Source organism: Sardina pilchardus, chromosome 15, assembly GCF_963854185.1.
Source record: "Sardina pilchardus chromosome 15, fSarPil1.1, whole genome shotgun sequence".
NCBI lineage: Eukaryota > Metazoa > Chordata > Actinopteri > Clupeiformes > Clupeidae > Sardina > Sardina pilchardus.
The window spans coordinates 14,617,795-14,642,619 of NC_085008.1; the positions used below are offsets into that span (position 1 = coordinate 14,617,795).

Here is a 24,825-nt window from a genome sequence, read left to right on the forward strand (position 1 = left end):
GATCTGCAGAAATAATCGTCTTGCAAATTCAACCAGACAGACTGCTTTTACTGAGACCTGTGTAAATATATTTTTATTTGACTATTTCCACAACTCTAAGAAACTTCAGTCCATATACAGGCTCATACAACAGTTAATATACAGATGCACATCACATTGTTAGATATTGCCACCTTGCGGATTTACAAAATCAGACCAGTTCCTCTGAGCATCCATGTGTCACAATTCACACGCCATTTCTGTCCCCCACAATCCCACAGAGATGAATGGAGGAGAGAGGTTCCCAGAAATCTGACTTGGCCATAGACAAAGCCAGCCAGAGCCTGTGGGTACAGTAGAGGGTTTTCAAACAGACCCACTACTGTGGTGGGCAGATACTGTGACAGAGGGGGGGAAACGAGTCTGACAATTAGAGTTTGTTCTACAAAGGTATCATGGCGGTGGGCTGTTCCGTGGACACAGTTATGAAAACAAAGTTCCTAAATAACTTCAGTGTGAATGAGAGCCGGTTTCTGAATACAGGAGGTAAGGTGAGCCCGTCAAGCACCCTTGTCCCTTAGGGAGAGGAGTTGCACCTGCACACAATCAGTGGTAAGCTAATGAATAGGCACATGGAAATCCATATTAGGAATGGGATCAGTGCACAGGGCTAAACAGACGGATATAAGACATGATTTCAGAATTGTGTCTGAAGACATGCATAGTTTTTTTTTGTGTGTGTGTGATGGGGGGTGGGGTGGGGGCTTCCACTGGCAAACTTTTTTGACTTAAGATCTGAATTCTCCAGACATCCTTTATTTCAGATTCTGGTCCAATGTGACAATAGCAAGTCATTTAGCACCTGCAGACCAGGCATCTTCACCCACAGGTTTGGCAAGACTGAGGTTTGGCTGACTGGTGGATGACCAACGGATGACCTTCACATGCGCGCCCTTTCCTTCTGTAGTCTGGAGTTATAGGTCCGGGATACTGTGTTCCATGCATCCATGTATCGGTCCATGCACATGGCTATACATTTCTGCCATAAATAGGGAAAGAAAAATGCTTCACTATTTGCAGTATTTATTTTATTTGCATGACTATTTAGTCTATACTGTTCGAAATATGAATTGTAATCAACATAACACACATTTCTCACAAAGCCCCCCTATTGCATTACATTAAATGGCAAAGACACTACTCTGACTCTAAACACTTTAATAATACTTTTATAATTCAACTTAACTAAACAAACTTAAAAAATGTAAAGTAAAAAAAAGTAAATCAGCTAAAGTAAATTAACTGTATATTTACAGGATATGACCTATCACAGGTAATAAAGGTAAAGGAGTTACTAACATTTAGTCAGATAGGAATAATAGAATCAACAACTCCTCCTAACACATTATGCTGGAACATAATAATAGAGAAGGATGGGTCATTTCTGTAGCTATGAGAACATAATACATCTTTTAACTTTACAGGAACGATCACAACTCACAGACAGCCTTCTGAGTTATTTTTAAAGAAGTGATTCCATCTGCTGAGATTTCTTATTGTAAACATTACCTGTTCTGAATTATCCAAAGTCCCACCAGGTTTGCCTATGCATTTCTTGAAGCACTTGTCTGTCATTCTCTGGAACATAAAAGAATGACAACCATCAACATTTTTCGTAGCATAGATTCTTCGGTTTCCTCTGCTTACAGCACGCGGACATTCGACATTTTTTGAAACTCAGGTGGACGCCTGCCCAGGTACAAGTAGCAGCAAGTGCTCCTCACGGACTTGAGAAGGATGGGCATTATAATAATTCTAGTTGCCCGATAACATGTAATGATCTAGCTCAAACACCTACCAAGTCATGCCACAGTAGCGTTACTGTAATTGTATTACACATAGCAACGTAGACACAATTGTAGCAGTAATCCATTAACAGCAAAACACAATGTAACCCAATGTCAGCTAGCATATCACAGACAGCTAGCAACTGAGCTAGCAAGCTAATAGTGCTGGCTTCAAACAAAATTGAAGTCTGCAAATCAATCAGTCAGGCACTAATGCCGACTATACGTTGAAATGACTATAACTTTAACTTTATATAATCTGTGTAGCTCAGAATGCTATATAACAGTATTCGTTTTGCAATAGCAGGCTAATTATGTACTGCAAAGGAAAGCTAATTCAAGCTAGCTAGATGACTTGGTGGGTACATTACCTGCAAGAGCTCTTGTGCATTAGCCACTGCAATCTGTACTTTTACTTGTTCCATAATGGTACTGTTATCCATTTTGCCGGAACCAGCACCAGAGGAAAAATCTGATCCAAAGCCGTCCATGTTAAAATTTTACACAACACCCCGAGCGAGTACTACCCTTACGTCCACACGTGTGATAACTTCACTGTGCCCTTGACGCCGGCCACAGGAACCAGAGTAGTATGGGGGCTTCCTGTCATTTCTGCTCGTATTCATGGGAAATGTAGTTTACAATAACAAATGAAATATTCATTCATTCAGAAGTTGAGAAAGCTGCTATAAAGAATATGCCATAATAATAATAATTATAATAATAATTATAAAATCAATGGCATTGAATTGTTTATTGTTTAGAGTAGACAGACAGAGAGTAGCCTAGTCCTAGGCCTACAGACAGATAGATAGATAGATAGATAAAGAAGTCTAGAGTTTGCTCTGTCCCTTCCTGTAGCCTACATAGCCTCGGTGTTGCACTTCCATGTTCCAGTTTGTTATCCAGATGTACACTCCAGATGTTAGTTTTCCACTATCTCCTCCTCTTTACCCATGATGGAGACAGTGTTCAGCTTTGTTCTTTGCCCTCCCACCATAGCCTACCATCTCGTTTGTCTTAGCCACATTGTGAAGAGGAAAGTCCCTGTCCAGGTCAAAGAGTAGGCTACCATAGTTGAAGAATAACTCTCTTATTTAAATGTAGGCCTAGCTTACCTCAAAGCAGTACATATGACCGCCGTTCAGTTTGTGTGTGTGTGTGTGTGTGTGTGGGGTGGGATGAAATGGATGAAATAACTCTGACTAAACCTGACAGCCGCTTTGCTTCGTGGCGGTCATAAATAAAAAGGGTTTTAAAAATCAAAGGTCTCTGTCTCTGTCTCTCTCTCTCAGTGTTCATATAACTATGTTGCTTTTGTATCTTCTTTCTTTTTTTTTCTCACTCTCTTACTACCCCCCCCCCCCCCCCCCCTTCTCTCTGACTCTCTGTCTATCACTCCTCTCAGGCCCACTCCTTCCTATCCCAGTAGAGACTCCTCATTGACATCAGTGTCATGGCCTGCCAGGCCGGTGCATCAGGGTCCTTTTTATCCTGTTGGGACTTATTTTCCCGATAATGTTCTATACATTATACTATAATTCCTATTTAATTTCTATCCCTTCTCCATGTTACTTTCAATGCTACACTAAAGTTTATTATTGTTTTATGTTGCATGTTGCTGTGATTGAAAGTATCAGCTGTTGGACATAAACATAAACACATTCTCTGTGATTTTCACCTATTGCTTTTATTCATCGGTGCTTAAAAATATAGAAATTGGCAGAAACAAATATTTACAGTATGCTTCAAATAACGTTGGGGTTTAGAAACTTGTAGAACTCCAGAAAAACTCTCAAATAAACAGCTAAAATAATATAAACAATATTTGATATCAATGCAGCTGTATTTGCGTGTAATAGCTGTATTTCCTGAAGCTACAGGAGAGATAAACATTTTGAGTTAAGATGCTATGCTTTACAGCAGACAAAAGAGGGAGAAGCATATTGAATTCACACGCTGAGTTCAACCATCTCAATGTTATAATACAAGTCTTCATCTTCACTGTGTTGCCCCTTTCTGCTCTGATGTCCAGAGGTCTTCTGTCTTCTTCTTTGCCTCAGCTTGAACCAGATCACAGCAGTGACCAGCCCCAGCAGTGCAAAGCCCATTAATGAAGCGTATGCTTTGTAGAAAGGAGAGTGCACCCCAAAAGGATCCATGTAGAAAAGGTGGAATGTTCCCTCAAAACAAAAATAACCACTTAATTCCTCATCCAGTTTTCCATAGACTCTCCATGTGTACAACCCGCTGTCCTCTGCAGTGAGGTTGGAAATGGTCAGAGAGGAATTAGTGAGAGATTTGGACACAGTAACTCTGCCCCTCAGATCTTCAGGCATGAGCAAAAAATCATTCTTAGAGTCTAAAATCAGAACCTGTGGTTGTAGACCTTTCCGATAGGACCACTCTATGCCATGAAGAGACCAAGACTCATTCAAGTGTTCAGTAATATCCAGAAGGACACTTTCCCCATGAGAAAAAATCATATCCAAGAGGGAAAATTTGTCGCAAACAAAGAGGATAAATTCTTTTAGCATGTCACCATCCCTTATGTAATAGTATCTACCAGAGTTTCGTAGTGACAGAGAGGGTATGATGAGGGAGCAGTTCCCAGTCCTTCTGTCTTCTAACATGAACATCACTTTCTGTTGGTGAGTCTGATCAAAAGTTGGTTGGACTAGCTCAGTGGGAGTTCCCCACATATGGTAGTTGGAGATGTGTCTTCTTGAAATGCAGGGAACAGTCAGCTTCTCCTCTTCATAAGCAAAGACATGTTTGATAGATTTGGACAGAAACACAGGATTATAACTTTGGCATTGAGATCCTCTCCACACTGTGCAATAGAACTCAGAGTCAAAGATGGCAAACTCAAGCAGTGTGATCAGAGAGGTGTTAAGATCAATCTGCAGTCTGCCCTGGAAATCCTTCACGAGCGGTGTCAGTGAGGAGTTGGTCTCAAGAACCAGAGTCAACGTCTCGTCAGTCGATTTGTGGTACAGCTGTAGGCTGCTCCCATCTTCCAGAGTAGAGCTCTGGCTACACAGTACAGTACTACCACCAATCACTACATTCTTCTCAGACGGCCTTTCATCACTTTCTGGACACACGGCGAGACGGAAGCTTTTTTGTTCACTGATGTTTCCTCCTCTCCAGCCTTCAGCCCTGTAGTCTCCACTCTGGGACAGAGTGAGGTTGTACATTTTAAAAGTGAAATAAAGTGAGTTAAAACACTTCACCTCGTAACCATCTGGCTGTGGTGTCTCTGGCTGTGAACAGTTGACCAGAGGCAGGTCTCCATCTTCAAGGACCCTGTACAGCACGTAACATTCACAGTCCCTTGACCAGGTGTGAAATGTTGCCTTGCCTCCTTCAATCTCAAAATGGAGTTGAGGATCTGAACTGAGGTGGGCACCAATGATGAAAAACAGCAGGAGAAATCCACTTACACACGCTGCTGTCTCCATTCTGAGTTCTGTGTTGGTCTCGAAGTTTGGTCCTCTTGTGTCACTCTGATTCTCCCAGGCAAACTAAGGGCTCTTTCAAGCATCTGTCAATCGGAACTGGTGATTGTGGGCGTGTGGGTGTGAAGGAGCGTGTGTGTTTGTATGTGTGTGTGTGTGTGTGTGTGTGTGCATGTTAGTTTGAGAGCCCTCACTCTCTATCTAATGAAAAGACAACTACGACAGTTAATACTCCAAACAATACACTAAACTACACCAGCAGGTTTCCTTTTATAGTTTGTTTTGCGTAGACAAGCAACATCAATGTGTTGAATGAATGAGTGCTGAATGTGAGAGTTTGTGTGTGCGTGTGTAATATGAACTGTATGTGTGTTTATATTATGAGTCTGAATGTTGAAGCTCGCTCACTCTCTCTATATGTCTCTCTCTCTCTCTCATTCCCTCTCTCACTGTCTTCAGCATTTTACGATCAACATTAAAAATCTATCTGTCTGTATGTCTCTCGTATTCTCTCGCTCACTCTCTTATGTCCATTGCTTTCTGGCCCAGCAAAGGCTCCTCATCAGTATCAGGATCATATCTCTCTCTGTGTGTGTGTGTGTGTGTGTGTGTGTGTTTGTGTCAGCTACTAACTTGCATGCAAGTACTGTGTAATGTGCATGTAATGGTGTAAACGGTGCACACAAACAATGTATACTTGTGTAGTGCTATACAAGCACACACACACACACACACACACACACACACACACACACACACACACACATACACACACACACACACACACACACACACACACACACACACACACACACACACACACACACACACACACACACACGTATGTGAGTGTGTGTACAGTATGTGTGTGTGTTTATGCTTGAATACATGTGTGTAGATGTGCGTCAGTCTGTTCAGCGATTTCCCAGGTAGATATGAATCAGGTGTCAAACAACAGGAAATGAAATCTATATGGTGTAAACCACAGTTCCAACCAACAACTCTCCCGACCCCCCAGATGTGTTTTACTGTATATGCACTTGGGTTTGGAAATGTCTCGTCAGCAGAGTCCAGCCTCCTTATCAACAGATGGTTATGTACGTACGGATGATAAAATATGAAGTGATATGACCTGAATGCAGGTCTATTACTGTAAATGAGATGGACATTGTATGCAGATCACTGTCTGTGTGTCTGTTCTTGTCTGTGTGTGTGTGTGTGTATGTGTGTGTGTGTGTGCTTCAAGAGAAAATTTCAAAGAAAAAATCCTGAGAAGATCCCTAAGAAGAAATCTCGTAATTGCAGGAGGTCAAAGGTGGGCTTTTTCATTCAGTAATGGTCGGTATGCTAGATCACAAACGGTGTAGTTTAGTCCATACGAAATCTAAGACAAATAGCCTACTCCTTCATCTGTGCAGGACTCACTTGACCTTCAAAATATAATCTCCTTGTTATGACTAAATATCGGTGTAAAATCATTATATGAAATTGGTGTAATAGATAATGTTGATAATGACAAACAAATGTATGTAAAAATATTATATAAAGTCACACATACACATTCCCTTCAGGTCCTGTCAGAGTCTTCTGAACACAGGAGTGGTGGGGTCTATGCCTCACATTGTCTGCCTCTCTGCGGACCAACCTGCCTTTTCCACCATATATCCTATGAAAAAGCCTCAGGGTGCTAATATCCTGTCATGATCAGGTACAATAGAAACTGAGGATCACAAAGGACAGAGACTGTCAAGCTGTCTTCCTCCCTGCCATGCAGATCAAACTCTCCGGCATGCAGATCAAACTCTCACCAGCAGAGGGTGATAGAGGAGCACAAACGGCAGGCTGAGGAGCTGCAGGAAATTGGAGGGGTGTGCGTGCAGAGCTCCCGACTGACGTTGAGACAGAGACGGCCGAGACAAAGGAAACGTCCACCCGCCTGCAGGACTGGGACCATCGGCACGACAACAAGATTGTGGAGGTGGAGGAAAGCAAAGGTGTTCAACTGGAGAGGCATGACAAGCTCCCCTTTGAGCACCGGGCTCTTCTCTTCAAGTCGCAAGAAGTCACATCCGCCACAAAAGCAGGGGCCAGTCAGAGTGGCCATGAATATAAGCAGAGCATCTTGGCAGAACTCCAGAGCTTAGCCTCGAGGCACGAGGCCCTCCTGTCCGAGCACCAGGTGGTCCTGTCAGATGACCGACGTCTGCAGGCCACCCACCACGCTCTCCAGGCGACTCAATGGGAGCTCAAGGGCAACCTGCACAAGAAGCAGGGTGGTGTCCTCGAGCTATAGCCACTTCCTTGACGGAGAGCGTGTCGGCCGGACGCTGTCCGCAGCCAGCTCCAGAACTGCTTGTGTGTGTGTGTGCATGTGGGTGTGGGTGTGTTTGTGCATGCGTGCGTGTACGTGTGTATGTGGGGCTGAGGGCCTCACTGCGCAGCAGACATCATGGGTCATCTGCTCGGCACTGTTGTGGCTCTGACCATCGCGCTTGACCAGCAGAAGGCCGATGATGATGATGAGCCGAGAGAGGAGCTGCAGCAGGCCAGGGGTCAGGTGGCAACGGCTGCTGCCACAGAGCGAGACAAAGACCTCCAACAGCAGAAATCAGATAATGCCACGCTGAGACACGAGCTGCAGCAAGAAAAAGACAATGCTGCTAGTGCTCGCTCGTCTCAGAAAAATCAAGAGAAGCGGGAAAGGATGACTCGGGGACAGATCTAATCAAGGAGACAGACTGCTAGACAGAATTCCAGACTCCAGCAACAACATTTGAAGGTGATAGATATTGGCACAGGGCTTTATGTGGACAAAACCAACAAAACAAAAAGCCATCTTGGCTGAAAACACAGAAGAACTGGAGGCGAAATGGATCAAGTTTTAGGCAGGCCGCACTCATGGATGCATCAACATCACACAGGGATGTGGAGGACCTGGAGGACAAACACAACTGGCCGTAAAAGGAGCCTGGATCACATCATCATCAATTCTATGTTTATTATTAAACAAATGAGCTCTGAAAATAATAATAATAAAACAAAAATAATAAAAAAACAAATGAGCTCTGTAAATGTTGAGAACACATTGGAGACACTAAATGTCACAAATATAAACTACTATATGAGAAAGTATTCTTACCTTGGGCCAATTATGATTAATTCAAATATTATGATAATTATGCTTATTATTAATATTGTGGATAGAGATATAGATAGATACTTTATTGATACATTTTATTTCCTTTGTCTTTATCATGTCAACACCAGATGGTGCTATATCTTATTGAGTTAGCTATGGAGTTGTACTGCATTATGCCACTAATTTCATACACAGTGAAAAATGGTATACAAAAGAATGTCAAGCTATAAGTTTAGTAGTGTATTGGTAGGGCTATTGACAGGATAGAAAACTGTAGCCTACAGCTTAGGTCTACAGGTACAGTAGGCTATGTGTGTAGCCAACCTACTGTTTGGGTTTTACACTGTTAAATATTACTGTGATTTCACAATACCTTGCAGTATTATTTCACAGTAAATTACTGTACTCAAACATTTACTGTAAAATCACAGTCGCTCTATCACATTACAGCACCTTGTTGTGAAATTTGAATTGCACTTGAACCGCACAGCATTGTGGGGCGATTTCTAACGTCCCTCCCCCCCTCCCACCCGCACCTGCTGCCACCCTCAACTGAATTTTCAACTCAGCCGTCCACCAGTGACTTCAATCATCACTTTTCTGCATGTGTAAGCTGTACAAACTCTGCCATCATATCCAAGGTAAGAAGTACAGTGCTTTTGTATGTTATTTAGAAACGGGAATTTAATTAAAAAATATATATTGGTGTTATACTGTAATGTTTACCAAAACCCGTTGTGTTAGAAGTGGCTGGCTAGCCATTAGCTAGCGAGCTAAGAATCGCTAACATTTGCAGAGTTAGCTTTTTCAATAGCTAACTTCACGATTATGTGCAATATCTGGAATGGTAGTTAATATCATATCCAACAATACGTCTGTGTAAGATGTCATTGTGAATGTAGTTTTAGTTTGAATGAAATATCAGGCGCAAGTAACGTTTACGTTAGCTATCTTTAAAGTGGCTGATTGTAGCCATGCAGGCTAACATTAAGTTAACATTGCAGACACAGATGAGAGTAAGTGTTAATGTTACTTTCCTAACTAACGTGACTTTTAAGAATTGTCATGGGACATAGGCTTAGGTAGATAAATTTGATATAGATTAAATTTGATATACAGTAGTGCCGATACAAAGAGAAAGAGGACCAGTAAAACGAATGAATGTAGTAATTTATCTCCCACCTTAACCTTAACTAAACTGCAGTTTAGTATGGCCATTGTCATTAACAGACGTGTCAAGGATGTGAATGGGGGTGTGATGCACTTTAGGTTGTGAAGGGTAGTGTTTGGCTTCATGTTCTTAATTTCATAACCCTTATTTATCCCTTGTTTGATATACCTAATCTGCGCCGAACTATGTGTTTATTTAAAATGCATATGAATGTAGTAGTGCTTCAGTGATGATCTTTTTATCTTCTGTGTGTTTTGCAACTTATTAATCTTAGTCTCCCTCTGTTCCCTCTGTTTACAGACATTGCATTGTGAGGACTGGTGCCCTGGGAACACTGAGCGCATTCTCGAAAATTCCAAATTTGTGCCACTTCCATACGAAGACAGCCCAGAATAATGTAGGTCCGGCCCTGCACACATTCACATACAAAAAATGTACAGAATTACATATAGCATTATGATGTGTGCATTTATTTGTACGTTTATCCCCTCTCTTCCTTGTCTGTATGTTATGATTGTGTAGTGGGCTCCATCAACCATCCCGGGCAGGGGTCAAAATTAACTTTTTGAAATGTTTGAAATATTTACCAGCCAGAGACAGATGAACTGGTGAAATCCACCAGCCATTCAATAAGAAATATACTTTCTGTCTGAAATCTACCAGCCAACTCCAAGATTTACCAGCATTTGGCTGGTGGCTGGTGCTAATTTTGAGCCCTGATCCCGGGTAAAGTCGGTCTGTCCTGATTGCACTACTTGCTAATTGATGACGTCTAGAAGCCATAGCTGCTTCCCTCAACGTGGCGTAAGTGTTAATGTGTTTTGAATGTATTTATTGGTACCATTGTGAGTGCTCTACTGTGAATGAATGCAGCTACTTAAAATACTATACTCTTGAAATATCCATGTTTACCATTGTGTTGGTGGTGATGTAAAGTGTTGTGAATATCTGCCAAACTGATCATATTCATTATTTCAAGTGTATTGTATAGAATGCATACTTATGTTAAATCCTATCTTTTATTGACAGAGCCCTCACAAATAAACTGATACCAGGAATTAACATACAGTAGATGGTGATGGTGGTGGTGGCAAGGGTGCCTTCACAAGGTAATTATAATATCTGTTTGTACATTTCATTGACTTGTCTTACTTATTTTTTAATGCTTCATTTTTTTTAATCTTGCTCAACCATGACAAGGTGTATGACAATTGCTGTTTTATTTTTTAGGTGCCATGTCACAATCTCAGTGTGGAGCCAAAGGCTGCTATTGCAAGTCAGATGGGGGACGATCGATGTAAGGCATCAGAAAGGTGGTGTACGTACAAAGGCTGGAGCTGCTGGAGACAGTGTTGCACTTAGGTATGATATCACACAGATATACTATTGCTCAGAACTGTGGGGTCACTTTGAAATATCCTTCCTATCAAAAGAAAAGCACCCAACATCTGCATTACTTATACTGTAACTATTGCATCTGACGTATAGGTTGCTAATGTGGGTATTTTTTTTATTTGTCACAAAAGATTACTAGTTTGAGTAGTTTGTATCAGTTATATTCATGGACAGGGCCTATTGTACACTTTTACAGATACTTGATTTACTGCCGAAGGTACCATCAGAGCACCACCCTACCCCTGCAGGACCAGAAGAGGACGGACAGGGGGCCAACATTTTTTAACACTCTGACCATGGACTATTTAAACCATTGAGGTAACACAGACGTCTGATCCCACTTGGCTAAAACAGAAGACTGAGGAGTAGTTTCTTTCCTCATGCCATTCGCATCCTGAGCACACATACTACATTACATGGACTTGCCATACTGCACTTACACACTGCACTATTTACCCCCTGACTCATTCCGTGTCAAATCAGACAAGGTTATGCTGCACCGTCTCAGGCCTGTACAATATTTTTTTGTTCAATCCTATGTCTTCATATTATAATGTTTGTATGGCCTGCTCAATGATTTTCATTGAAAAGTGTTCATTAAAAGTTCAAATGGTATTTTCTTTGTTGTTGCTTTTATTGACCAGATCCAAAACATGTTGGTATAGGTCAGGTAAATCACAAATCAAATGTTCAAATGTACAATATCTTTCACTGTAAATTCACAGCAAATTGCTGGCTACTGAGTTGCATTACTTTTACAGTAAAAATGAAAATATACAGTATGGTATTGTGATTATACACAACATGATACTGTAAATTTACTCCAAATTGCTGGCTACTAAATTGCATGACTTTTACAGTAAAAATTAAAATGTACAGTATGGTATTGTGATTATACACAACATGATGCTGTAAATTCACAGCAAATTGCTGGCTACTGAGTTGCATGACTTTTACAGTAAAACATGAAATTCACAGTAATTTACTGTGTGAGATAGTACCGGTAAATTACTGTGAAAGTCATGCAATTAGTAGCCAGCAATTTACAGTAAATTCACAGTGAAACATTTTACAGTGTAGGCTACTTGAAATGTCATGGTTCTTTTGTACAGTGTAACACTTTTAAAACATTTGTAAAATGTGTTTTAATTAAAATAAATAGATGTTAAACCCTTAACAATTAAATAGGTTATAGCCCACATATTATTAGTCAACCTGGCAGACAAATTAGGGATGTATGAGCGAGGTGTAGCTTACAAGTAGCCTACCAATTCATGCACTCACACATCGAACTGGCAAATTAATTCAAATTTCCCAATGTGTGCAGGTTGTCGTTTGAATAGGCTAGCTCTTTCTTTTTTTTAAAAAAACATGATCGGTATGGGCAGGGTGCTTTGATTCAAGCACCCTCTTCCTTGATTGGACACATCAAGAGTAGAGTAGGAGGAGCTCATTTAGTTGCTGGATAGGCTACTACAGCAATGAGGAAAGACTTGCAAAGTTAGTGGAAGGACTGTCCAGTTTTGGAGAAGTACTATCGAACTAATAGGTAGCCTACTCTAGAAACGTATTTCTAAAAAGTCCTAGATGGGTTTAAATCATGCCTCGGATATCTATGGAATAGAAGACAATTATCTACTCCGACGCTAAGAAATTCGACAAAGAAACGTGCCGAGAATACCACGAACCAGTAAGTACCAAGGAAATATTTTTGTAGGGTTACGCTGACATATCATTTCACATATAACATTACATATAGTCATGTATTGCCGAATTAGTCACCTTCACAAATGGCAGAGTATGTCATGGTAACATGAATATTCAGTGCAGAATGTGTTCTCTTCTGATGAATGTTGGAGCGCTCTCGACTGGTGGACGACGCGTGTTACCAGAATGAACATTTCTTCCACTTGTATTGAGAACCTGGGACTGTCGAGCTGCCTTCCTCTTACTTAAGTGAATTATTTTTACGCCTGGCAACAATGTCGATATGGCATTTGGAGATCAGTTAATCGATACGTATACCATCTAATGAGAAAACTAAAATAGTGGTCCTGGTTAACATAATTGTGTTTAATCCAATGACTGTATTATTAGGTTAAGTCATAGACGATAATAGCATTATTTCAGTAAGGCTTATAAATGTGTAATTATTTTTTTACTACTGCTTATTAGACTGCATGCAAATCTTAATAATAATAATAATAATAATAATAATAATAATAACAATAACATCAATAATAGCATCTCTTGGCTACATAGGCTGCATTAAAAAAAAGGAACCAGCTGAGCACATAAATTATATGAAACATAGCTGGTGAATTATTAACGCATTTGCTGATAGGAGGAAGTCAGGTGCATACACCCTGCTGCTGCTTTGTTTGGTTATAGCCTATTAGTCACTGCACTGAAGTGTTTCCTTTTTAATGTTGATCTATGCTGATGTGGGTGGAGAGGCACATTCGTCATTTGAATAGTATATAGTAAGATTTGCCTGTTACTCTATTGCAAATTTCAGAATATATATCATAGCCTTTCTTTGTTGGTTTCTATCAAAACAGAGAATCATGGATTAAGCACAAGGCTTTTGACCACTTTGCCTTTGTGAGATGCACATTCTTCTGGAGCTTTAAACTTGTGAGGGAGTGTTTGATTTTCTCTGCTTGATTCCTTTGTTCTCCTTTTGCGCTGCACCTGTGTCAAGTTTAATTGGATGTGCATGCTCTGTCATTGTTGATTTACATGGTGCTTGGTTGTCAAATGGTGATTGTAAGAAATATGTTCTCCTGGGGAAATAAAACATGCTCTTTTATCTTTACTACCAAGGTCAAAGATGTCTGTGAGCAATCATGAGAACCGGAAGTCGAGGTCGAGCTCGGGCTCGATGAACATCCATCTCTTCCACAAGACGTCCCACGCTGACAGCCTGCTGACACACCTAAACCTGCTCCGCAAGCGGCGGGTGTTCACGGATGTGGTTCTGCAGGCGGGCAACCGGGCCTTCCCTTGCCACCGGGCCGTGCTGGCGTCGTGCAGCCGCTACTTCGAGGCCATGTTCAGCGGCGGCCTGAAGGAGAGCCGCGACGCCGAGGTCAACTTCCACGACTCGCTGCACCCCGAGGTGCTGGAGCTGCTGCTGGACTATGCCTACTCCGCCCGCGTCATCATCAACGAGGAGAACGCCGAGTCGCTGCTGGAGGCCAGCGACATGCTGCAGTTCCACGACATCCGCGAGGCCTCCGCCGAGTTCCTCGAGAAGAACCTGCACCCGTCCAACTGCCTGGGCATGATGCTGCTCTCCGACGCCCACCAGTGCCAGAGGCTGTACGAGCTCTCCTGGAGGATGTGCCTGGCCAACTTCGCCACGCTCTACCGGACGGAGGACTTCCTGAACCTGCCCAAAGACAAGATCCAGGAGCTGATATTCAGCGAGGAGCTGGAGGTGGAGGACGAGAGCTTGGTGTACGAGGCCGTCATCGACTGGGTGAAGGCGGACATGGACCGGAGGCACAGCGACCTGCCGGAGCTGCTGCGCTGCGTGAGGCTGGCCTTGCTGCCGGAGACCTACCTGCTGAAGAACGTGGCCTCGGAGGAGCTGGTCATGGGACACAAGGTGGGCAGGGAGATCGTGGAAGACGCCGTCCGCTGCAAGATGAAGATCCTGCAGAACGACGGCGTGGTGACCGGCTTCTGCGCCCGTCCGCGGAAGGTCAGCCAAGCGCTGCTCCTCTTGGGAGGCCAGACGTTCATGTGCGATAAGGTCTACATGATCGACCACAAGACCAAGGAGATCACCCCCAAAACAGACATCCCCAGCCCTCGGAAGGAGTGTAGCGCGTGTGCCATCGGCTGCAAGGTGTACGTCACGGGCGGGAGGGGGTCTGAAAACGGGGCGTCAAAGGACGTGTGGGTGTATGACACGCTCCACGACGAGTGGTCCAAAGCTTCTCCCATGATGGTGGCCCGGTTTGGACACGGCTCGGCAGAACTCGATCACAATCTGTACGTTGTTGGGGGACACACGTCTTTGGCTGGATCCTTTCCAGCTTCTCCGTCGGTCTCGCTGAAACAAGTGGAACAGTACGACCCGCAGGCTAACAAATGGACGTTGGTGGCCCCGCTCCGTGAGGGGGTTAGCAACGCAGCCGTGGTCGGCGCCAAGAACAAACTCTTTGCCTTTGGAGGCACGAGCGTCAACAGAGAGAAATACCCCAAGGTGCAGTGCTTCGACCCGTGCGAGAACCGGTGGACCGTGCCCGCCATGTGCCCGCAGCTGTGGCGCTACACGGCCGCCGCCGTGGTCGGCAACCAGGTGGTGGTGATCGGCGGGGACACCGAGTTCTCGGCCAGCTCGGCGTACCGCTTCAACAGCGAGACGTACCAGTGGTCCAAGTTCGGGGACGTGACCGCCAAGAGGATCAGCTGCCACGCGGTGGCCTCGGGCAACCGCCTCTACGTGGTCGGGGGATACTGCGGGGTACAGAGGTGTAAGACACTGGACTGTTACGACCCCTCCACGGACACATGGGACAGCGTCACCAGTGTGCCCTACTCCCTCATCCCCACCGCCTTTGTCAGCACCTGGAAGTACCTCTCAGCATAACACGGAGGATCCTTTTTTCATCTGGTGAGTTAATGTTCACAGCGTGCTTAAACACACATTTGCAAGTGCCCTTTTTCATTAAATCAGTAGGGAGCGCTTCAAAAAGCTTAATATTTGGAGACTCTCTGAATTTATGTGGGAGTACAGGAATGAAAGTGTAGTGTCTGGAAGTGTGCAGTGCTTGTTAGAGCGGATGAAAGACTTTCGGCACTCATCACAGCGCCGTTTAATGTGAATGTTTAGCCTTACCATGGGGATCTCAGGCCTAAACAAACCCAAACATTTGGCAACGGCATGGCGTTTTATTAGACAGCAAGGTCTGTGTTTGGCCCATAAATTGTTGAAAAATGTTCTAATGAGGCCTGTTGGGTGTCAAATGAGGTGCTAAAGGAATGCTGAGACCTTAATTACAAAGCAGACGTGGAAGCCACAGGCCTCGGAACCCTCACGGGGGGAAAAAAATCACGTTTGTGCTTGTTTTGCTGCCCCTAGTAACAAGTGCACCCAGGATCTGTGAACCGTTTCCACACACACACAAAAAAAAGTCGATTTCCTCAGGGGCTACCAGGTGGCCATTTTCGGAGTCCAGCCATGTTGAAGCAGGAGGGGGTAGCCATACCTTCCTCCTCCTCTCTGGCCCATTGTTTCAGCGCTAGGTTGTTCAGGCGCTGATACCACTCATCGTGTTCTGACAGGCCAGTGACAAAGCAGCCGTCGATGGCCTTTATGACTTTGCATTTGCAATTTGCATTTGAAAGTGTCCACCGAGAAGAATGATTAAAGAGCTTCGTGACATCGCAGGGCAAGGCTGCCAAGTTTCTCGTTTAACCATTAGCTAACATCATTCCTGAAATCATTAACCCAGACTTCCTGAAACCATATTTGTTTTCTGTACTAATTAACCCTGTACTTTGGCTCGGATATATGACGGCAAACATCGAGTCAATGAGTCCTCAGCGGCTTTATTTCAAGCTGTTACAGCAGCCCAGTAAACGGGCAGCTTACAGGAAGTATAGAGTAGCCTCTGTTTGCTCTTACTCAACAGTAAACAGCTGGCTGGGGTGGAGACACATGTCTGGGCGAGAAAGGTAACACGGCTCTGATGTCCCGCCACTTCAGAGGGCCGCTGACGGCTCCCCGCGCACTCTCATTTCTGTTTGCTTTCAAAGTTCTCAAAGGAGCGCTTGCTTGACAGTGTTTTTTAATCATCCTTAGACATGTCAAGATGCCTGAGAAGGAAAAGACAGAGAAGAAGAGTGAGAGAGAAGGGGGGAGAGAGAGAGAGAGAGAGAAAGACACAAGCTATATTTTGCACAGTTTGGCAGCCAAGAGCTCGAAACTAAAAATACCCGAGTGCTCCTGGAGTTGTCGGCTGTCGGCAGAGGTCAGAGAAACAAATAAAGAAAGTCCACATTTCTCTCTCCCTCTTTCCGCTCCTCATGTTTACGAAGAGTCGAATGACACCGTGCTGGAATACTTGACATGGCAATGAAAGGGTTTTTGTTTGTGCCCACATTAGGCATGCAATTCCTCTGGTAAATTAATCACCCGCATTTAATTGGTGGTCTTTAAGGAATGAGGGTGTGTCATACCAACAGCGTTCCTTATAGCATCTCACCAAGAGGAGCCACATATTTGATGTCAACATTAATCAAACTAGCGATGCAGATGAGCTGGAGCACTTTTAGCCACGTCCCAAAGATACCACATCTACTCAGGGTGGGACATATGGAATGCCCTGTCTTAACCGTGGCATACGCTCTAAGAAGAAGAAACGGCCCTTTATTGGTTCTTTCAACGGAATAAAGGTTCTGCATAGAACTTTTTCCATATGAAGGAGGCCAGATTGCAGATGAAAACGGCGGCGAAGCCAGAAACGCCTCATTTGCTTTGCACGCTGCCAACCAGACAGCGTTTGTTTTTAACGAGAGAAGCAAAGCCGGGCATGACAAACAGGGCGCCCGCTTTGGCTGTGACACGCCGCACCTGGACCGGGTCAGAGGTGACGAGCCGTGCTTCAGCTTGTTTTCCTCGACAGCTGTCATTGGCCGAGAGGAGGAGAGGGGTGGGCGCGGGAGACGCACTCATTCAATACTAATGTTTTATTAATGCCTCCAAAGGCCAACCGAACGGCCCACTGAAAGAGGCATTCTTGGGACATCTGTGTGCAGTCCCCCGCCTTTAGAAACACACAGACACGCACACACAGAGAGAGCACGTGCTACCTCCCCGCCCCTCCCCCTCCCCCCCTCTCCAAATCTCCAGAGAATTCGCCCCGTTGCGGTGGCCTGCACAATTGGATTTGCATAAACCTAATAGCGTTTTTATTGCTCTTTTCTGCGGGGCATGAAAGCGAGGAAACAGACTGAACCGGGCGGAAAATAAGATGCCTGGAGTGACTTAATTGTGGTTAAGCCACAATTTGATTAGCAGTTATTAATATATCACCTGTCAAAGGGGGACCTTGTCAACAGCTCGGTTTACTCCGGAAATTTGCTGAAATTGCAACAGAAAAAGCATCCAAAAAATTACTGAAATTGAGGTGAAAAAGAAGTCACCTCAGGATGGAAATTCCTCCTTCACCACATCTGGTGTTAGGTGCAAACATTATTATAAAATATCAATCATTACTGTGTATGCAGGTTAAACATGCTTTGTGTACTGTGCATATGTCATGTCAAAACAAGACAAATGTGAGGGCCATTCAAATGATAGATCCATTAGTCAATGGAGTATACCGGTAATTATTTCCTCTCATTAGCAAACACTGTTGCACACGCCTGTGCGTACCACCAGGGAGTTATAATGTGAGGTCGATGCATGGTCCCTTGTGTTGAGGGCCGTTGGTATTTCGAGGCCCCAGATGAACAGATGTGGTCGCCATAGCAGAATGTCCCACGTCTCCTGTGCAAACGAGCTGTCTGATCACCAGAATTTATGGACGCGCTGGCGATCTGACACCGCTCACCTCTACTCATACTGCGTTCATGCAGCCCGGAATCTCGGAGGACCCGCCTTTAAAAAGTCCCGACCTCCGAAAAAAGTGTGTTCATGAGATCAGTTCGGAAAATAAATACAGGAAACGCATAAATACGTTATTACAACTGCTTAGTATGGTTGAGCAAGAAGGAAAATGTCTTGGGCGAGTGTTTCTATCTGTGTTGTTAATTTAGTGACAAATTACCTTGCCTATTCGTAATGACAGTGAAATTCACCTCTTGTGTTGTTGCAAGGGAGGCCATCGTGGTTGGAGAATATGATAGTGACGTCAAGTCGGACACCTCGGGGCACAACACTTCCGCACGAGTCTCCGAGCAAAAAATCCAACCCGACCTAGCGTTCATGTCATTTTTCCGCTATCGGAGGTCAGAAATTTCCGAAGGTCCGAGGTGCATGAACGCACTACAAGGCCGAGCCATTTCCTCGCAGAAAGGGAGTCTTGTTGCCTTTCAAATTCGAGATAAGGCCTCTGTTCAAAGGTTACTGACAGTGTCTGACAGTGGCTGCCAGAGTCAGCGCAAGGCGCAGGCAGGGGGAAAAAAAGGCTCTTTTTACCGGTCGGAAGAGTTTAAAGAAGGCAGACACAAAGAGCATCAGGAATCCAGCGCTGGGCCGGATAGTGGGGCCTTTGTGCCCTTTAAGCTCCTGTTGTCTCTTTCGGGGGATTCAGAGAGGGGGGAAGGCTGTGGTGGGCCGCGGCCCTGGCCGATTTGTGTACTCTGCTCGACGAACCCGAGGAACTGGTTTGGTGTGAAAACTGGGTGGAAGGTCAGCCTTTTGCCCGTGCTATAGTGGTGTGTCCCTTCCAGAGTCAGAGAGAGAGAGAGAGAGAGAAAGATAGAGGAGAGAAAGATATATAGAGAGTGATATTCTGGAGGGCCCTGTGTTGACTGCAAGAGTAGTCACTGAAAATGCCCGTTAGAGGCGAGTTATGTAACGACTCCTGGAGGTGGCACGGAAATAAACTCTTTGCGGTTTTTGCGCCTTGGCGATCACATGACCCTCGAGCTGCCGCAGAGTGCTGAGTGGGCCTCGTTACCTCAGAATAACACGGCCCAATTCGACAAAACAAGCAGGAACGTTCACTTTCAATGCAGCCCTTTGAGAACAGGCCCCCGCTAAATTTAAAGCTGCTGCCCCGGTGAAACGGTGATCTGCGGGGCAGCAGTATTTTTACTCACCTCCAGCGGAACGAGGCAAAACACAGGCACGAGGTTGGATGTGTGTGTGTGTGTGTGTGTGTGTGTGTGTGTGTGTGTAGGGGGGGTAAACAGCACTCAGACCTGTGGACTGTTCCAGGCAGAGTGGAAACTTCAGAGTGCTACTGGCACGTGGAGCGTCCACACAGCAGCGCCTGACTGGGCCGGGTTATCGGTCTCTCTCCCCACATGTCCTGCAACCTGCACATTACGGCGGGCGAGATGCGCAGCGGGCTAAATATGGACGAGAGGCAGGAGACCAAAACCAAAAAGAGACGAAAAGAAAGAAAAAACAAACCTCGCCGCAGAAGCATCTTCCAGATTTGTCCAACCACTCGGCATCGTTGCTTATTTTAAGGCACCGAAGCACTGACTAATGGCATAATGCAATCATGTAATTTCCTATATCATTTAATTTCTGCTAAGTTGTTGTGGCGTTTTAATAATACTTTGGGGTCATGGTCTTTTTAAATGAACAGTGTATGATTGTGAATGAATGAATAAATCAAATGATCTTTTGTGGAAGGTTCGCTGATGATATTTTTAGATAGAAAGCTCTGGCTAAATAAGGATGCGGGCAGTTTTCACAAAAATGTGAGGATTTCTTAGTGCTTGAACCTTGAGTTCATGGAATGCCTTTCTAACTTCTCTCTCTCTCCCTCTCTCTCCCTCTCTCTCTCTCTCTCCGTCTCCCTCCAGATCGTCGGCCGCGATTGGAATGTCGGTGTGTGTCTCCCCTCGCCGACTGTGGAATGTCGAGGGGATTGCAGGGGGTGGCGCGATGGGAAGGGGGAGGGGAGGAATGGAGGCGGGGGGGGGGGGATCTGTGAAAAATCCTCCCCAGCGGTGGAACTCACATGGGCCTTACACCAGATCAGTGGAGGGATGAAGCAGGACTAATGACAGAGCCGTGTCGAGCGGAAAACCCCCGACACGTCCTTAAGAAGCTCCCCCCTGACTGCTCCGCTGCCTCCTCTGGGCCCCTGCGTCCTGGGCACCTCACTGAGGCTGTGGGCACGCCGCAGGGTGGGCATGGCCTCATCGTGCCCCACCGCCTCTCCTGAATTACTAGCCGACCCTGGCATCCCCTGAGCTGGCACTGGACCAGTCCATTCTGCAGGTGCGTGGCTGCAGGGGCTGCAGGGGCTGCAAGGCAGAGCTGCTCAGATGGACATGCTTCGATTGCTTCCCCTAAGACTTATTAAAATAAAATCATATTCATATCATCATATAAATAGCCTTCATTTTGAAGGTGCCTGGGTTCTGTGCATGGATATGTCTGTGGGATTTTTTTAGGCTTGTGGTTAAAATGCCTTAAATATCAGAAATCAGTAATCCCCTCCCTGTGCAACAAATGCAAACGCAGAATGTTGCCAACGGCTTGTAATGGTTTAAAACCGCATTTCAGAAGTTCTGTGACTGACTGTTTAGGGTCTCACCATTTCAGTTTTGTTAGTTTTTTCTGTGTTCTGTGTATATGTATGTGCATTTGTGAACATGTATATAGATTTTGTTGGTGTTTTTTTTACATGTTTATAAAAATGCTTGTATAGATTGTTAATGTGTTGCCTAACTGATTGCTGTGAATGAATGTACCTTCTACCACTTTTCCACAACACTATTACACAAAGTCCATTCAGAATTCTGAGCAGCCTTGTCCAGCACCTGTGCTGTGGGTGGACCCAGCATGCTTGATAGTCATCGAGTCAGTTACACCTCACAGCTTTTCTGTGATTTTAACTTTTTATCAAGTGGATATTGTTACCTTGCAACATTTTTTATTTTGCCTTTTTCCACTGTTACCTGCATGACTTAGATGTGTTTACATACACCTGTGACTCTGGTTTGGAAACAGTGACTTATCAAGGTATGGGCCTTCTCACTCCTCTGAGATCACGTAGAGGAACACAGCCACTGGACAAACGGCAGGACAGTACTGAATGGTCTGGCTCCGCCAGTGAGTGGAAGTGGATGGGGGACTTCAGATGTGTGTGGGGGGGGGGGGGGGGGGGGGTCAGGGGTTGGGTGGGAGGGGGGGCCAACAGGGTTCTGAGGACATTGTAAATGCCAAAACCATTGTGTCTGTTAGGTGAAACTGGATATAGTTCAAATATGCTCAAGTGTTTCCTTCAGTCTAGTCTCTCTGTCATAGATGCACCTGTTGTTGTAAATCTTTTCTGTATACGTTGTAGTTTTTGCACCTTAATTTGAGTTGTAAACTGAAATGTCTTAAATTATCACTGTTGTGTCTTTTGTTCTCTCTGAGCCATGTGTTAACTTGTTTATTTTCTACTTACTTTAATGTAGCTCAACTGGAATTAGAAAATATATTTGCTTCATTTTTTAAATGTTTCTCCACTTTATTTTCTCACATAAATGAATAAAACATCTGGAAAAAACCCTCATTTGTGAAGTAGTGGCTGTTTGGGAAGCTGACGTCTCAATATAAAACAATGTGCTTACATAATATTTATTACACTTAAAAGTCACTTAAAAGTCACTCAAAATCCACAGCTCTAAACAATGTGGTGTTGGATCAGCTTTGATGAAACTCATTAAGGTCTAGACCTGTTCCAGTTAAAACTTGTGGCTGTTTTAATGAGCATTCGGTAGGGTGATCTAGGTAGCAAAAAATTAAATGTAAACATGTTTTTGCCCACTTTGATATAAAGGGGTGGCGTTTGGCATGTTGCATTGCTTTGGTAATGTTTATCCACACTTTCTTACATTACATGGCCAGTCTCACCATGTCTGACACCACACCTTCTGGCTCTGTTGTGGTAACTCAATTAAATCCCTCTGCTTGTGCAATTATACCACATACAAAAACAAGAAATGACATTGCTTCAGGTCTGCCTCAGACACCTCTGCCCTGCTAATCGTTCCAAGTCATCCAGAATAAGTGTGTCTTCTGATATCTTTTTGACCTTTTTTTACCTTCAGGGTGGAGACAATGAAGTGTAATCAGGGTTTGGCGGGGGTGAAAAGGCGCACCTGCGGCCCGTGTCAGCTGGGCAGGACGAGGGCACTGCCCCCATACCGTTCATGCCTGGGCAGGGTTTGTTCATGCGAGCGCTTGTGGATGGCACTCACCACAAAGAGGGGAAGAGAGCTCCAGCTCCACGTACTGTATGAGCCACACATTCCACAGGGCAGGCCTTGAGAAGGAGGGAGAGAAAGAGAGAGAGAGGGAGAAAGAGAGGGAGAGGGGGGCATACCTCTGGGTGCCTGTGGTTTGAGAAAAGGTTGCTGGGTGTGTCTGAAAGCGAGCTTGGTCGAAGGCGCTCATTTGCCCTAAATGGTGACCTGGTTCAACATCTGCAGCTGGAATGCTGTCTCCTGAGCAGGCAGGCACGGGGCAGAACATTTGGAGCTGTTGAGCCGTCAGACAGTGGAGGGCAAGAGGGATGCTGGTCAGACAACAAGAGCAGTGTGACCTTCTCTGTATCAGCTGTACTTTGGCTGTACTCTGCTGTCTGGCAGTGAATCACATCCTGCCTTGAATCAAATTAAGTCGTTTTTTGAATCCAGAAAAAGCTCGGCGTTGCTGCCCTCCTCGAAGACGATAAGTCCCGTCCTCCTTCGTCTTCCTCATCTCGATCAAGCCCAGACCAGAGTGACCCACAGCCCCCGGTCAGAGAGGCTAGTCTGGTGGGCAGTAAGCCCCACTGGGGGGCTCCTCTGCTGGGGGCAAGGGAGGGCCCACTGGTCCAGTGCTGATGAATGAGCCTGGAGCGAAAGGGCACGCAGGGGCCAAGACTAGGGGCAGATGGCGGGTCTTCCTCCAACAGCTGGGGCCACTCCGGTGGGACGGACCGGAGGTTAACAAGCAGAACTCCAGTTAAGTAGAAACGGACATTTCTTGGTTTCTGGTCGCCTCCCCTCTGATTTACTCCTGCGGCACTTCAAAAGGGCCCCGCGGCTGCGTTAGTCTTCTGCGGCCGTAATGACAAATTATGACTGCTACATGATCGTTACCGAAAACAATCCCGCCGCCAATTATTTGGGAGCCGGTCTTTGTTTTTCCCAATTTTTACACGATTACACAACGGTTTTCATCACTTAACAAGCCCCACGCCTAAAAAAGCTCCAACTAAATCTGACATCATTATAAACAAAAGAGCCCCGATCCAGCCATGCATGCCCACACTGCAGGGAGTATTGCAACACGAGAAGGGAAAAAGCCTTTAATTTATGTATTTCCAAACACAATACAAACATGCATTCGAAGATAAAACATCTCTCTCCACTGAAAGAGACTTTGGCAGGGGGAAACATGGCGGCAGGGGGAGGATGGGGGGGGGGGGGGGGGGGGGGGTGGGAGTGCGCTGCTCGTCAATAGCGCCATTGTCATGCAAAAAGGCGAAACGGAAAATTTCAAACAAGATTCCTCCGGGCCGACACAATAAAAAATGGCGTGCATAAATAGACGTTTTGAAACTTGGCCGCAGACAAAAGGCACACAAACAGGCCGCCAAAGGCAGAGGGGAGCGAGGGGAGGGGAGGAGGGACAGTGGAGGGGAGGAAGAGAGAGAGAGAGAGAGAGAAAGAGAGAGAGAGAGACAGACAGAGAAATGGAGAGAGGACATGAAGGAAGCTGTGCCGCGCCAATCTGGGCTCGCAGGGTTGTGCGGTTGAGTCTGTGTGTGGCTGGGTGGCGATGGCCGTGACCCCGAGCAGAATGGGAGCAGTGGCTTGGAACGGACAACAGGGAGGCGGCGGATGAAGGGGGGGGTCGGGGTGATGGTGTCAGGGGTGTGGGAGGGTGTTGCGTGGGGTAAGTTCTGTGCTGCCACTTCACCCAAACTGTGGCGTGTGTCTGCCAGGCCAGAGACGTACAGCTGGCCTGGCTCACGCGGATGCAAACAAAAAAAGAAAAAGAGAAAAGACGCCAAATTAGTGGAGAATTAACTTGGATTCCCCCAGAGATCTGCACCCGGGGGAGAAGGCCTGCCAGCTCCACATCCCACCAACAGACAGCACGGTCCCTCGGGGAGAGCAGTGAAGGGGCCTGGGGACGGAAAACAAATT

The 24,825-nt window shown here is 45.2% G+C and overlaps 2 protein-coding genes and 2 long non-coding RNA genes across 4 annotated transcripts; 3 read left to right on the forward strand and 1 right to left on the reverse strand.

Annotated features, from left to right (window-relative positions):
* Window positions 1-45: 45 nt before the first annotated feature.
* On the reverse strand, window positions 46-2,389 carry timm13 (translocase of inner mitochondrial membrane 13 homolog (yeast)). Its single transcript, XM_062556624.1, has 3 exons — window positions 2,198-2,389; window positions 1,549-1,617; window positions 46-1,018 (listed from the first exon to the last, which is right to left on the reverse strand). Exons 1-3 carry the CDS (start codon window positions 2,315-2,317, stop codon window positions 920-922), a joined length of 288 nt encoding a protein of 95 aa, XP_062412608.1. The 5' UTR covers window positions 2,318-2,389; the 3' UTR covers window positions 46-919.
* A 6,572-nt stretch (window positions 2,390-8,961) lies between these two features.
* LOC134101658 (uncharacterized) lies at window positions 8,962-10,141 on the forward strand. Its single transcript, XR_009941436.1, has 3 exons — window positions 8,962-9,067; window positions 9,898-9,994; window positions 10,120-10,141. It is a non-coding gene; the product is annotated as an uncharacterized LOC134101658 (long non-coding RNA).
* A 176-nt stretch (window positions 10,142-10,317) lies between these two features.
* LOC134102566 (uncharacterized) lies at window positions 10,318-11,607 on the forward strand. The gene is made up of 4 exons (XR_009941525.1): window positions 10,318-10,401; window positions 10,627-10,706; window positions 10,828-10,959; window positions 11,189-11,607. It is a non-coding gene; the product is annotated as an uncharacterized LOC134102566 (long non-coding RNA).
* Window positions 11,608-12,492: 885 nt separating this feature from the next.
* On the forward strand, window positions 12,493-20,587 carry enc3 (ectodermal-neural cortex 3). The gene is made up of 3 exons (XM_062556680.1): window positions 12,493-12,682; window positions 13,819-15,619; window positions 20,494-20,587. Exon 2 carries the CDS (start codon window positions 13,826-13,828, stop codon window positions 15,593-15,595), a length of 1,770 nt encoding a protein of 589 aa, XP_062412664.1. The 5' UTR covers window positions 12,493-12,682; window positions 13,819-13,825; the 3' UTR covers window positions 15,596-15,619; window positions 20,494-20,587.
* The last annotated feature ends 4,238 nt before the right edge of the window (window positions 20,588-24,825 follow it).

Bases quoted from the DNA above. Each gene is read 5' to 3' on its own strand.
- timm13 (XM_062556624.1), bottom strand. From the start codon at position 2,317: ATGGACGGCTTTGGATCAGATTTTTCCTCTGGTGCTGGTTCCGGCAAA. The intron at 1,618-2,197 runs GTAATGTACCCA...TTTATGTTCCAG, and splicing joins ATGCACAAGAGCTCTTGCAG to AGAATGACAGACAAGTGCTT. The intron at 1,019-1,548 runs GTAATGTTTACA...TATTTATGGCAG, and splicing joins CTTTGGATAATTCAGAACAG to AAATGTATAGCCATGTGCAT.
- enc3 (XM_062556680.1), top strand. From the start codon at position 13,826: ATGTCTGTGAGCAATCATGAGAACCGGAAGTCGAGGTCGAGCTCGGGC.